Source organism: Crotalus tigris, unplaced genomic scaffold (assembly GCF_016545835.1).
Source record: "Crotalus tigris isolate CLP2741 ecotype Arizona unplaced genomic scaffold, ASM1654583v1 scf7180000024429.2167931701:2281839, whole genome shotgun sequence".
Lineage (NCBI taxonomy): Eukaryota > Metazoa > Chordata > Lepidosauria > Squamata > Viperidae > Crotalus > Crotalus tigris.
This window is the reverse complement of record NW_024100596.1, coordinates 1,931,969-1,947,392: the sequence shown is the minus strand read 5'-3', so window position 1 is coordinate 1,947,392 and position 15,424 is coordinate 1,931,969. Positions and strand designations below refer to the sequence as shown.

At 41.9% G+C, this 15,424-nt stretch overlaps 2 protein-coding genes across 3 annotated transcripts in view; one reads left to right on the top strand and one right to left on the bottom strand.

Annotated features, from left to right (window-relative positions):
- Positions 1-5,360: 5,360 nt before the first annotated feature.
- RND1 (Rho family GTPase 1) lies at positions 5,361-12,120 on the bottom strand. Its single transcript, XM_039330595.1, has 5 exons — positions 11,899-12,120; positions 11,146-11,233; positions 9,340-9,449; positions 8,434-8,568; positions 5,361-7,292 (listed from the first exon to the last, which is right to left on the bottom strand). The coding sequence occupies exons 1-5, from the start codon at positions 12,016-12,018 to the stop codon at positions 7,044-7,046; spliced, it is 702 nt and encodes a 233-aa protein (XP_039186529.1). The 5' UTR covers positions 12,019-12,120; the 3' UTR covers positions 5,361-7,043.
- Positions 12,121-12,266: 146 nt separating this feature from the next.
- The window catches only part of CCDC65 (coiled-coil domain containing 65), a 40,989-nt gene continuing 37,831 nt past the window's right edge, over positions 12,267-15,424 (top strand). For both annotated transcript variants that reach the window (XM_039330557.1, XM_039330558.1), the window contains exon 1: positions 12,267-12,647. The gene's annotated coding sequence lies outside the window, so the exon portion shown is untranslated. The remainder of the gene's footprint in view (positions 12,648-15,424) is intronic.

Here is a 15,424-nt window from a genome sequence, read left to right as displayed (position 1 = left end):
TCCCCTTATCTCACTGTGTTTCTTGTTCTAAACCCCTTTGTTTCTCCAAACTCATTTTTTAAAAGAAACCTCCATTGCAAAGGTTCTTCAAAAGAATGATCTGGTTTAGGCACACCCATTAGCTTTACAGTAATATATTCTAAATTCTGGTGTAATGATTTGAGCAATTTCTTGTCTGGTTTCTTGTATATACATGCACCAATATTTTCAACTCTCTGAGCGTCACAGTTTTGTTTCATGTTTCTTGATAAGGTCAGCTAGCACTTTATCTACCACTTCCCCAAGCTCTTATTTCATCTGTATCTAGGTAGTTTTCTATTTGATAGCTATAAGCTACCTATTATAAGTATCCAGTGGAATCTTCTGCTGAGCATATTCTTTCTCTGTAAATGAACTTATGTTGTAAATACTATGTGAACTCTTTTTCCTTCTCATTTAAGCAAAACCTCGATATAAAACAGTATATTTGCTCTAAAATAACAGGCACCATTTCTGCATTTTATTCTCTATGCCATTTCTCTTATTCCAAAGTCCTTGTGCACCTGTTCTTACTAAATGTGTTCTAAAACAGACCTATTGGCAGAGTGGAAAAATAAACTTATAAGATTAAGAGAAATATCTTCACATAACATTGAATTTGATCCTTTTCTGAGAGAAAATTTCTGATTTATAGCTTCCTTGACTGTTCATTAATCACACTGGCATTTCCTGAGATTTGTCTTCATGGTTCCTAATGCAATGTATGAATTCCAGTTTCTTCTATTCCTCTTATTTTAAATGATTACATCATCATCATCATTATTATTAATCTTGTATAAAAAACTGGTTTTCTTGATTTACTTTTACAACTCTTTTGACTAAAGATTTGAAGATTTCTTTTTTTGAAAATTAAATGCACATGCTAAATTCCTTTCTTTTGAAAATTAAAGGGAAGCACTAGACTTTCCTAACTATTTGCCAGATTATATCAGAATAATTCTGATTAACAGTATGTGATTGACCAAAAATTCTGAAAAGTTTAGTTCCTACACATTTAGGAACTATACACAATATACCTTATTGTCCATCAAAGTATATAGTCCTTGACTTATGACCTTTCATTTAATGATGGTCCACAGTTTCAATGCCTTGGAAAAAGTTATGATCTGTCCTTGCACTTACAACCATTACACCAAACTTGAGGTCACCTGGTCACAATTTGGGTGCTTGGTAACTGGCTTGCATTTACAACCAGTTTTGGCATCCCATGATCATGTGATCATAATCTGCAACTTTCCCAGTCAGCTTCTGACAGGTAGCATCAATTGGGGAAGCTGGATTCACTTAACATCCATGGGATCTTAGCCACATGATTTGCTTAATGTCCATGATAAAAATGGTTGTAAAACCAGATCCAGTCATGTTGGATACACTGTATCACTGAACTGCATTGCGTAGCAACCAAAATTCCAATCCCAATTGTTATAAATCGAGGATTACTTGTAATCATCTAATGTTATGCAATTAGCCCTGACTAACAGCAGGGAACAAAATCTCATCAAGGGAAGATCTTTTTCAGTCCCATTAATTATTGTCTTAAACTAGAAGAAGTCAGAGGCTACATCTTCTGAACATTAACTAGTACTCTGCTGCTAAATATTGTTTGGATCAGTGAAAAGACAATTTTTATCTTTTAAGAAATTACAACTGATATTAAACTACTTTACATCTCTGCTTGATCTAAGAAACGTGAGTCACACACTGCAAGCCATAATGTGCTTTGCCTCTTGCCACCTATTTTGCATATTTGTTGTATCCCTGATAACGGACAGCAGGCTATTCTCTTACTAGTGCAGAGTTACAATATTGCGCAAGTGTTTTTCAGAAATAGCTAGTGACTCAATTTTCATGGGAGAAAGTGAAGAAGTGAATTTTATTTAATAAAAATTAAGTAATGAAAATCATGTATCCTCCATCCCTATGTTTAAACTCACGGCTTTTTAAAAGGATGTCAAGGATGGATCTCACCACCTTCCCCAGTGAGTGCTGGAGGAAATAAAATCCTTATCTTGTTTTCCATAACCCTAGTCAAGCTTATACATTTACACTGCCACATTCAGGTTATTCCTTGTACTAGCCACAAAATTGTTTTAGATGCCTGTTGTTTCTCTGTGTTCCAACAAAACATGCTAGAGCATCCGTTGTCTGGAAATTAGGATCTCTCCAATTTTGCTGGCCACCTGGGCTGGAATAAGAAACTTTGCTGCCTGAAGCAAAAGTCAAGCAAATAGGCTGGTATCAAGACAGAATCCTCTTTATGTCCAATAGGAGCAAACTAACTTAGGAGATGAAAAGCAGGTCATATAAATCAGATGCATCACCTTCTTGCTACTCCCTATGTTCAAAAATCCAGCTGATCTACTAATTAATCTAGCACAGTTCATAACATGGGACTGTTTGATGAATTTAACTCAGGGTAAAGTTACACCCATGGAAACTGGTATGATCAGTCTTTTTTCCCACAATCCACTTGTGTACATCCATTTTGTGAACTAAACTAAATCCACATGAACGTTTCATAGGGAGGATGTTATTGCAGGCACCTGCTTACTCAGGGGATAAAGTCCAGGATGCTTTGTGTTAACGCCTAGCTGCAGTGTAGTATAGGACAAGCCAGCAAAGGTGTAGATCAGGGATGTTAAGCTGCCAGCCCGTGGGACGGATGTGTCACTAGGAAACCACGTCCACCCCATTGCCGGCAATGGAGAAAAAGCTCTGATATGTTGCGCGATGTCATGAGTTTGACATGTCTGGTATAGATGATTAGGACCTTGGATCTGAGGCAAGATGAAGTCTTCAGACTTTTTTTTGGGTCATCTTTAATTCCCTCTTAGAGGTAAGAATATGTTCCATTCCTACCCAAGAAAATACTTGTCATTGTCACTGATAGAATTTTAGATTTTTTTCTTTCCAATGAAAGAATTGTGTCAGCTTCCTGGAAAATGTCTCAAAGCTTTTACAAAATGAGGATGTATATTAAATACAATATATTCTGATTTCAAATAAAATATACTTTTATTTACCAAGCACAACTCTGCAACAGCAAGAAGATAATTCAAATGTAATTCAGATGTGGTGCTGTGTCCCAACAGCAGATTAATTGTGCTGCAGAAAGAAAAATATATATTCAGCTTGTAAGTACGATGGAAGCCAGGGGAATTAATAGGTTTAAACTCCAGCTTCTAAAAATGTAATAAAGGTGGCTACATTTTATTACTGTCTGCAAGAAGGCTAAAATAAACCCACTATTTTATTGGGCATGGTAGAATTCAGATTCTCCTAGTCACCCTGTCTATTTTCTCAAAACTTACAGTTACAATATGGCACAACCATACAGTAATACAAAGGTTACAAAATACAGGTGAGAAAAAATAGCTGCCTTCAAAGGCTAGCTTGAGGGAAGGTGACTACTAGTGATTTCGACAGTAGGAGCATCATTCAACTCACTTAGGCTTCTGTGATCTAATGGCTTTTCTAGATGTGCTAGGACTGCAGAATTACCTTTGGTTCTACTATTTTAAAATACTCAGCTGGTTGGAAAAACCAGGAACAGGTTCTCAGGTTCAAAGTATTTCAAAGTACTTGTTCTTCTATATTGCATTTTGCAAACAAAGTCAATGTAATAAGAGAAGCAGAATTCAAGGCTTGGTCTTTTAGTTGCATAGCTTTTAGCAATATTAAATAGATTTTATTTATCAAGCAGATTCTTTAGCTGGGCCAGCCTTCCTCAACTTGAGCAACCTTTAGTTGAATGGATTTTGAGTACTGCTATTTCCAGCCAACCCAGGCATTGCTGAGAGTTCTAGGATCTGAAGTTCAGACGTCTAGAAGGTAGTAGATGGGGGAAGACTAATGAATTCAAAGATCACTAGAAAACATGCACCTTCTAGTATTATTGTTGCCTGGAACTGCTATAACCTAAGCCTACAAGTGATGCTCAAAAGGTAACCTTTTTATAGTGCCCTCGCATATGGAGATCTGAGGTTCTCAATGTGTAACTGCAGTTTGTCTGCCTGAACCACCTTATATTAGCTAGGAAAGGGATCTTCTAATGAAGGAGTATGCTCTTGCCACCAACATTCAACTATATTTTTGACCTCTTCTGAACTTGTCTGGGTGAGCTAGGATTAGAATTCCAGATTTACAAGTTAGCCCAGTGCTCTCAATTTTGGCAATTTTAAGGTCTGTAGACCTTCACTCCTCAAATCCTCCACCACCTTGCTGGCTGGAAAATTCTGGGGTCTGAATTGCACACTTCATAAAGTTGTCATGGTTGAGAAACACTGGGCTGGATTCAAAAATTTAAAAAGTATCCTGGAAGGCATTGGCAATCTATCATGTAATTGTCATGGGAACTGCATGGCCATGTCATAAATTGAGCATAATTCAGCAAGTTTACATAAGCTTTATATATGCATTCAAGTTAGGAGACACCTTCAGTCTAGCAATAACATCTTCTGCCAAGTTTGATCTGCTTAATAACAGCAAAGCACTTGTCCTACTGTCAGGGGCACTTTCTATTTGAGCAGGGAATCACTGAAATCGGACAGATTTGGCCAACAGACTTTGCACCTACTACAATGAAGAAATGTGTAACATCTTTGTGAAAATGACCTCATCAAACTGTAAAGTTAAAAAACCCCAACAACACTGCTCTTCTGTGACACATTCATTTCTACCCTTTTCAGTCTGCAGGTATGTTGCAAAACGTTTCTAATGGATAATGAAGCTTAACCATTGGCAGATGAGTATCAGGCATCAGCAGCTGGTTTTAAACAAAAGAAAAATAATAAGAATCCATGAGAGAGAGAGAGAGAGAGAGAGAGAGAGAGAGGGAAAGACCTGGTCCCACATCCAAATAAGCAACCATTTTAGATCAGCTCGCCAAGGAGAACCACAGGTAGTCCTCAAAGGCAGTGCTATTCTCTTTCTGTTGCTTTCTACTTTCCCAGGGCTAAGTAATCTTTCCATTCCTCTTCCCTGCTTCCTTTCCAAGGCCAGAGCTAAATTCCCCTGAAAGCTACATAAGCTTTTCAATTACAGGTAGTCTCCGACTTACAACAGTTCATTTTGTGACCATTCAAAGTTACAACGGCACTGGAAAAAGTGACTTATGAACATTTTTCACACTTCCAATCATTGCAGCATCCTCGTGGTCATGTGATCAAAACTCAGACCCTTGGCAGTTGACTCATATTTATGACCAGCTGCAGTGTCCTGAAGACGTGATCCCCTTTTGCAACCTTCTGATGAGCCAAGTCAATGGGGAGGCCAGATTTGCTTAACAACCGCAGTACTAATTTAACAATTGCAGTGATTCACTTAACAACTCTGGCAAGAAAGGTTATAAATTGGGGCAAAGCTCATTTAACAAATGTCTCATTTAGCAACATAAATTTTGGGTTCAATGGTGGTCGTAAGTTGAGGACTACCTATACTTGTCAAACAAAAGTGGCCTCTTCCATGACAATTCCATTCAGGATTGTCTTGGGGAAATATAGAGGTGTGTGTGTGTGTGTGTGCTAGATATGTTCTGAACTCAACAAAATAAAATCTAAATAAATATATAATTAGTAGATAGGCTGATATGATAGAAGCAGCAATGTGTTTTTTCCAGAACCAAAGGATTTGTCCTACTGTGGTGGTTGTATCAATTTGACATTTTAAAGTCTTCAGATTCCATGGGGCCCTTAGCATTCACAGGATCACTGCAACCAGAAACATAATTCAGATGCTACTGGATAAAGGCTCAGTTTGTCCATTAAAACCAGGCCACAACCAGCCCACAAGAGCTACTGGGGCAGTTTATGATCACCATACTGAAAGGACATGCAGTTTAAATTAAAGATCACTATTTAAAGTCACGGACCTTCAGCATAGCAGCGTTTGCAGAATAGATCTCCAAATCTAATCCTGGCCTGGGAATACAAGGCTGAAATAAAAAGCTTGTTTCAGGAACCAAAACAAAGCAGCCTCCCAAAAGCTATTAATTGTAACTGTCAGCATCCTCTGTTGGCCAAAAAGACTAGGATTGATGGGTATTGGAATTTAATTAAAAGTTATATGTATTGCCTATCCTAGATCCAGCTGATTTCCTTTTCTTTGATTGACTAAAAGGTAGCTCCCAGAGTTTCTTGCTAGAGTCATCTGGAAATGCTAAAGATTACTTTAAGACTTTGACCCAAAGCTAGAAGAGGAACCAACCCCTCTGCCTTTGGAGATGAGGGAACGGAATCAAATTTGAAGTTTTGTAAAATAGTTTTGTCTTTGTTCCTTCTATCATGGGGAGAGCAGAAGAGAGGTGGTGACAAAGAAGAAAGCCCTTTGAATAAGACCGTTAATCTGTATTATATTTTCATTAATAAATAGGTTCTCTTTTAATAACACTGAACATTTCACAGACTCCCCCGCCCCCCCATTTTCTTTCTTTCAACACACATAAGATCAATAGAAGGTCATTCTCTCCTCCCACCCCTAGCTTTATCTCCACAAGGAAGGGTGCCTGGGCACCTAGATACAGAGAGGGATTCATGTGTTGGCATAGAGGGAGAAAGGAGAGACGCTTGCACTTAGTCCGCATCAGACAGGCAAATGACAAGCAGCAGATGGATGTGATAACCTAGGGCCAAAGGAAGATATTAACTGTGCATCGGCGAGGCAGGATAATGGCGGTGGCGATTCTTTTTCAGTTCCTTCTAATATGCACAATAGTCCCCAGAGCTGCTACGGTCCAAGATGTTGCTGTGCCAAGCCCCAAGACCTTGCAGAGCAGGCACGTCTTGCGCCAATCTTCATTCAAGCAGTCCAGCCACGTTTTGCTGTTTCCCTCTCCTCCCTGGACAGCAGGTCTGCTCAAAATGGGAAGAGAGGGAAACTGGATCTTTCTTTAACTTTCCAGCTCTGGCTTGGAAAAGGCAATCCATTCTCTGAATCCCACCCTGGAGGGGCCACCTGGAGGCCCAGAGTCCACAGCGGTTCCATCACCACCCTCTGCAGCCGGCCCTTCACATGACGGAACAACTTTTTGCTTTCTCCTTCTTAAAAGTGGAAGAAATGAGCTCTGATCGGCTGGGAAGATGGAGAAGTCTCTTGGGAAAACTTCGGGCAGGGCTCTTGGGGGGCCCTGGGAGGCCAGACTTGGTGAGGCAGAGGGATGCCACTGTCCGGAAGATGCTGTGGACGCTCTTCTCTGATGTGAAGGCAGAGCATTCTAGGTAACTTTCTGCTCCCAGCTGCTTGGCTACAGAACAACCCTGGAAAGGAAAGGAGGCATTAGGACTCCCTTTAGGGCTGTTGCAGAATATCCATCGGTCTCACAGTAGGGTCTTCAGGGGCCGTAAACCAATAAGGGGTCCCCATGAGGACTTTTATCCTCATCCTTCTGGAGCTGACCAAGTAAAATGACCTTTTGCTTTCTATGAAAGAGCATTTTTCTCACTCGATCGGGGGTCTTTTAAAGTTCCTTTCACAAATAAGAGAACAGTAGCCACAAATGCTGATGCAATGCAGTTTAGAATAGAAATCTAGGGTCCTCTAGGATTTTAGACTCCAGTTCTCAGAATAGCAATAGCACTTAGATTTATAGACCTCTTCACAGTGCTTTACAGTCCTCTCTAAGCAGTTTGCAGAATCAGCATATTACCCCCAACAATCTGGATCCTCATTTTACCGACCTCAGAAGGACAGAAGGCTGAGTCAACCTTGAGCCAGCCAGTGAGCAGAATTAACCTGCAATACTGCATTCTAACTGCTGCCCTGCCATGGCTCTTAGTTTTCAGTTTTCCTGATTAATTTTAGTAAAACTACCGGTCCAAAACCATTTAGAGGAGGGGTAGGCAACCTTGGCTCTTTTCTGACTTGTGGACTTCAACTCCCAGAATTCCCGAGCCAGCATGGCTCAGCTTGGAAACCTCTCACTTTCCCCTCAGCGTGGCTGGCTCAGGAATTCTGGGAGTTGAAGTCCACGAGACATAAAAGAGCCAAGGTTGCCTACCCCTGATTTAGAGTATAACTATGTTTCTACCTCTGGCCTAGAATCATCATCACTGGACTAATTTTATGGATTTAGATTTTACATGGCAACCCATCTCAAGTATGTGACTTTGACAACAGTGTGTTTGCAGGAATTGCGATCCAGCAAAGGTCTTATATTCTTATTCATTCCAGGCAGTTTCAACAACACAGCAATACTTGAAGGTGAAAGATGACAAGCTCATTAGCATATGCAAATCTAAGTCTAGCATTCCTGATACTATTTTAATCATCTTAGGAAAAATAAAAAAAGGTAAACTAGAGCAAGTTTGAAAATGAGGAAGCCTGATACTCCAGGAAGGGTCTGGGTTGAAAGAATGAATTGCAATAGATATCCAGACCCAGCATCATGCATTTCCTCACCTGTTCATAAGAGACTGGGGCTTGCTTTTGGTGGGACAACTCCATCAGGGTGCTGAAGTCGGTACGCAGGTCTATCTTGCATCCTATCAGCAGCACACGGGTATTGTGACAATAGTCCAAGATTTCAGTCTTCCACTGGAAAGAAAAAGCACAGTGAAGAAATGTTAAAGTCATTTAATACAAGTCTTAAAAGCACATCTTGGTAGAGAAACTGCCCTACTTTGTCATTGCAATGTCCTTCTATCCAAGCCCAGTTTTTAAAAAATACATCATAAAGCAAAGTAATTAAACCATTGGGTGCCGCCATTTTCCTTTTTGCCACAGTGAATGCAGGCTTTTTAAAATATCAAATGTCCTATGTGAAATATTAAGATCTTTTCAAATATACACAGAAGAACTCACTATAGCTTCCTTGATCTCAACAGTTCTAATTCTGAACTGAGTTGCACTGAACACAAACCCATTCTTCTAAAATTAGGGAAAGAAACTTACGGGGTGACATTTCTTACAAATGTAGCATTGAAAGTACCTAATAGGAAAACCTCAGAGTCTGAAACTTAGTTGTGATATTGTTTGCAGTGAGGCACATTAAAAAAAAAAAGTGTAGAATTTTCTTCTCAAAATATGATAAGCAGTTCTTCCTGCAATCCTTTTAGAGGCCTACATACAAGTTCCAGAGTATTCAAAATGCTTGCTACCACAATGAAATTTATTCTGTGGCAAAAAAGCAAAATGGTGCCATACAAAGTGAGCACTTATATGAACTGTATGTAAAACTACTGTATGTAAATTACATTTAAAGTAGGGTTTTAAAAACTGGAGCTACTTCTTTGTCCTGGTCCGCCCTACATTTGGCGATGTAGCTTCTCCTCCTCAGCGCCTCAAAGTCACTAATATTTCCCTTACCTTCTTCATTGCACTATCCATGGTCTCGGGGCGACTAACATCAAAGCAGAGCAGGACAGCATCTGAGTCACTGTAGCATAGGGGGCGCACGTTGTCATAGTATGGGGATCCTATGAGAAGCAGCAAGAAAAGCCATGAAGCGACTCAACACATCCTCTCTTCCCCTTTGCCAATATCGTTGAGAAAAAAAGTTGCTTGCTCTAATGCCAGATGATAGAACTGCCCAATGCACTGCCAGGTTTTGTGCTTTTAACAGCCTCCCCCCCCCCCCCAAAGGACTAACATGAAAAAGTAACAGGAACCAAATCTGCAGGGCTTTGCTTACTCATTCCCATCCTTAATATCCTCAGGAAATAGTTTGACCATGTTTTACATAACAAAGGCCATATCCTCTTTTCGCACCTGTCATGTAAGCAATACTGAATGTGAAAAAGGGGTACAGGCTTTTCCATTTATAGAGATTTATGAGGAGGGTATGCAGCTTATGGGGAAGAATGGAGTTGCCTAGTAACATTTCTCATTAAACATGGAGAAAAATTGAGTTGTGCGTGTTCCAGGCATGCCATAGAATGGACTACGGCAATGTATTATTGGATGGCTGCAAAATGGGGGAGATGAGATGAATAATATACACAGGCTATTCTCTCTCCCCCCCCCCCAGGAACCGCAGCATCCAAAATGTTTCTGCAGCCCAGACACTTCGTGCCTAGAATAGCAATCAGCCCCTGGTTCCCTGCACCAGCACGGTCACCATGGCAACAAGGGGATCCAAATAGCCAGGGTCCCCCACTTACAGTCCCCTTCAAAAGAGGGGATGATGCCCATTCCTAGTTGCTAGGAGAACTCTTTACTTGGCACCTCCTCCACCACCCGTAGAATACTTTCAAGAGCCCCTTATTGTAAAGGATTGCTTTCCCCTCTTGATTTCTCTTGCAGAATCCCCTGAACCCCCTTGCCCCAGGATTCTTCCTCAATGTGTCTAAACAATGGGCAAATCAACTTCCCCCCTCCCAAATTCCAGGAGAGAAGAAATGAAGGGATGAAGAAAATAGATGGGAGGGGGCTCAGCAGCCTTCACAAGATTTATCAGGACTGGGGAAAAAGCAGGTGTGAGCGGTAGAAGGGGTGGGACTGCTGCATTTTTACTTAAAGCCTGGGATACCAGAGCATCTTATTTAAGGAGCTAGAGAAAGTCTCTAGCCAAGGTTTGAAATCTCAAAATAAATGTTTAGAGCCACTTCCCTGGGATATTTGGTCAAGACGCAAGCCCTACAAATCTTACTCTTACCAATCTCTTCTAGTTCCCCATCACCCCCACACCCCAATACAAATCCTTAAGGAGACAGATTTGTTTCTGCATATATATGCAAAAATGTCTCCTTCCATTCCAAGATTGCAACACTACAATGTGCAAAACGCATTCTTTCTTTGTGCTAAAGCTTTGAAATACACATATACATTCTGACTTGCCTCAAAACTACCTACAGCCAGGCCATGTATTGTTCCTTCCTAGTTATGACAGAAAGTATCTTCTACCTGCAGTATAGTCTCCATGACCTCAAAACTAAATAGACTATAATGTCTTCTACCTCCCCTACCTCCATTGGAATCAGACAAAGATCTCCTTCTCATTTCATTCACCAAGCAGTATCCATAGCAAATGATTTTCAGTATTGATATCTCTTGGCCAGCTAACAGGTTCTACACAAGCTAGTCATTCAGTTAGACCACTCCATTGCAGCATGAGGAGAGGATGTTGGTTGGTCCAGAGCAGCAGCCAAGCACAGAAGGAAAGAGATGCCTTACCAGATGTGTCCCACAGACTGAGCTCCACCCGTTGCTCCTCCGTTTCCAGGCATGCTGTGTAGTTCTCAAAAACTGTGGGCACGTAGGTCTAGAATAAAGGGAAGATAGAGAAGAGTCACCAGGTGAACTCAACGGTGTTTATATTGCATGTGTGTTTGTTGGAATAAGGAGGGGGCTTTGCCAAAATGGCTTTCCTAGACCCAAAAGGGAATACGTGAGCAGAAATGGAGATGGGGGTCAGCTCCTGCGCAGGACTTGCACACAACCCGAAATCATAATTACCATCCAGCAGCAGCAGAGATAATCGGTGAATAGCTCTGCAACTCAAGCCGGTTGCAAGAAAGGGAAGGAATACCCACAGGCTGAAAACATGAAATGGCAGCAGCCCGCAACCGCCCCGAAAGCAACAGAGACCCTTCGCGCTTAAAGTACTCCAGGAAAGCTACAAGGGGCGCGAAATCTGCGCAGAGGCGGAAAGCGATGCTTTGCAACAGACCGGGGTTAGGTAAGACCAGAGCCCCAGAGAAGGGCTAGAAGCCACGTGATGCCATCTGAGCGAAGTTGATCTCCTGGCCGGAGGGAAAGCCGCATGGCAAGAAGCCCCTCCGAGGTATCCCGCAGGAGGATCGGATCCAATTCCCCGTGAAACCAGGAGAGAGGCAAATGAGAGCGCGGATGCCAAAGCCGCTGGGAAGCGCAAGAGGACTCTTTCGCCCTCCCGCAATCGCAGAGGAGCCCGGCTTTTCCTCTTACCTCCGGGTAGCAGTCTTTGGCCAGCACCTGAAGCATGGCCGTCTTGCCGCAATGTACATCCCCCACCAGAACCAGCTTGCACCGGGCCACTACTGGCTGAGGAGTCCTTCTCTCCCTCATGGCGATGATAAACGAAGCGGGTGAAGCAGCTACAACACCAGCGCTCGCGACTTGCAGCAAAATCCCAGCGTCCCCACCCGCCGGCTCAATTAATACAGCGGGCGGGCAGAGAGTCCCTATACGGAAGGTGGGCAGCCAATGAAACGTAGAGTTGGGCACCGATCAGCCAATCAGAAGAAGCTGGCCCAATGACCAGCAATTCGAGGGGGAAGCTGAGTCAGAATATTTTTTCCCCACCTCCGTTCTTACCTGGTCCGGTCATCTTTGCCAAGGGAGTCAATAATCAGCTAAGAGGCGACTTATCACTGATAAGGGCTTCCCCGTGTTTGTCTTTCCATAGAATACGCAGAATTATAGCCGCCCCTCCGCCCGTGACAATAGGTCGATTCTTTCAATAAAGCAATGGGTGACTAAGACTTCTTCCCGCTCCCTCCCGGCCTCGGCAGCAGGAGGAAGAGCCTTGGCAAACCTTTCAGAAACACCTGGACGGAATACAGGCTCTTCGGCGTACTCTTGAGAGCCTGCCCTCGTGTTTTCGCTTGATGTATTTCTAAAGAACGCAGGGTGGGGGTATTCCAGACCAAACACAGTCCATTCGGATGGTCTGCAACACGTGGCCCCTAAGTAAGGTAAGGCATGGGAGGAGGACCACCTGCCCTGTTTTGGGGGTCACCGAAGGCTGCCGTGAGCATACACTGCCCCCCTACTTTTTTCATGGGCGTCTGACTAGTCAGGACTCTCCCACTCTGCCAAAAGTGATTCCCGGCTCCCAACTTATTTTGCAAACTAGACCAGATCTGGCAGCAGATCTCCAAGTTATTAGGGCTGGGAAGGATGGCAAGGTAATTTTGCTGGGGGCGTGGGGAGAGCAGCTCTTTGGGCACCAAGTCTCCTATCCAGAGATCTTCCACAGGTGGAGAACTGTTGGGGGAAGGGAAGTGGGAGGGAAGCAGTTTGTTAGTGCCACCCTCCAGGGTGCAATTGCTTCCTGTTCCAAAGGTTTGGGTGAGGCCATTTTTTGACATGTGTCCACTGAGGACAGCTGAATATATGTTTCACTATGTGTTCAATGCTCTTCAATTCAACTGACACTCCAAATACATGCTTTTCCTCTATCCTTCCCCTCTCTTGCACACCCTGGCAAGAGGAAATAAGGTCTCCTTCTCTCTCCTTGCTGCTCATAGCTGACAGAGAAAGGGGTATGTGAGAGAGATGCATCAAAGATAAGATCCTTTGGTGCCAGTTCTCTGATCCTACAGAGCAGTGTTTCAAATAGGGAATTCTGGGACTTTGTATTGTAAGTGTGATAAAAAACAAGCAGTTTGGCACAAATTAAGCTGTAGAATTTCAGATCCTTTTTTATTACTGAGACATCTGAGTTTCAGTTAGTCTGCAGATTATGTGTATTAACACCAAATTGTAGTCTCTTCTCGTGTACTGGAGATCAAATGACATTTTTGCTTTTGTATTCTCAGGTTTGACAATGTCTTGATTCTTGATTCACATTTTGTTGTTTTGCTTTCATAATACTCCCATAATTATTAGCTGAGAGTTGCTGGTAACCTGAAGTACATTATTGAATTTAATTCAGGCCTCTTAAACCTAAATGCAACAAGTTCACTGCAACAAGCAAGTCAAAATCTGAGCAGATTGTGAAAAAGGTGCTTGGATCAAATTGCACATTAGAAACCAAGATATACTGCTTGCTTCTTAAAGTTGAATCATAGGCACAGGCCACGTTGCACAGTGCTGACCTAATCCAGTGATAAACCAGCAGCCTCTGACTTATTATGGCCAGGGAGAACTGTCTGAGAATAATATCCCACTTCCAGAGAATTGTATCCCCACACACAGTGGGTGTCCATGCACATCCTGTCAACAATAAGGACTATGGGTAAAAGCTGTGCATTTACTAAAGCTAAGAACTGCAGTTCTCCTTCAGTTCCCCAAGTTGGATAGCAAGTGTGTATCCTGTTTCATTATGAACCACATAATAGCCTGGCCTTCCTCTTCATCCATGTGAATGCTACTAATGTGTGGAGAACATGAATTCTTCCAAAAATCTGCCATAACCTTCTGTATTAGGATGTAGCTGAAAGTCAAATATGTATAAGAGACAGCTCATGGCTTTGTTACCTAGTTGAAAGCAAAGAGTAGGAGGTACTCAACATTCTCTGAGGAAGCAAGGTAAACTAGTAGGCAATAGCAGTAATAAATAACATGGTTCAATATTACCTTGGTTTCTGGACTCTAATCCTCTGCTAATGCTGAAATTTGAGTAGACAATCCTTGCACTTCAATGAGATTTCTGCTATTAATCTCTTTGGGAACAAATTTTGGTTGTGTACTGCCAGCAAGTCCATGAGAGAATTCATGGTGACTGTAATATTACTCAACTAGCATTTATTTTTCCTTGAGATGAAATCTGTCATGAACTCTACTTTCTAAGTTGTTCTAAATTGTTCCAATAACTGGATAAGGGGTTGTCAGTGGGGACTTCGTGTGCCAGTGTAGTTTTCTGCTGACTGCAAGGTAATAGATGCTAGTTCAGCTCAAGAGTGGGGGAAAGTTTTTTGTTTCAAATGACTGCTGTCTTTCTTCCTAGATACTGTGTAACAAAGCCTACAGCTTGTAATGTCTATGGTAGTATCAAAATAATAGGGAAAAGAATACTTGAATACCAGTGCAGTGAGGTTAGCAGCTTCAGCCTGTCTCATTCATGGACTGGGGATGAGATAAAGGGAACTTCATGGGGAATGGCAGAGGAAAGATATGGCTTCAGCATGGCTGTGTCATAATTATGTGTAAGGGGGAAAGGCGTAAAGGTTGATGTTGGAGGATGGAATTCAGTGAGTCTAAATAGGAATCTACTGGCCAATCTCTGCTTTAAAAATATAGGGGTAATCCTCGACTTACAACCACAATTGAACCCAACATTTGTTTTGGGTTCAATTTTGTTGTTGTTTCAAATTTGTTATTAAGTGAGATATTAAGTGAGTTTTGCCTCATTTTACGACCTTTCTTGTTCAGTGAATCACTGCAGTTATTAAGTTAGTAACACGGTTGTTAAGTGAATTTGGCTTCCCTATTGACTTTGCTTGTCAGAAGGTCTCAAAAGGAGGTCACATCATCCCAGGACGCTGTGACCATCATAAATGTGAGTCAATGGTCAAGTGTCTGAATTTTGATCATGTGACCATGGTCTACAATGGTCCTAAGTGTGCAAACGGTCATAAGTCACTTTTTTTCACTGACGTTGTACTGAACTGTACTCAACGGTCACTAAAAGAGCTGTTGTAAGTCGAGGACTACCTGTACAAAAGAAATAAGGCAAAGAGGAATAATTGTAATGGTTACTAAGCCCTGGCTGCCAGTTGCTTAACATTAGTTTTGATTTAAAATTATA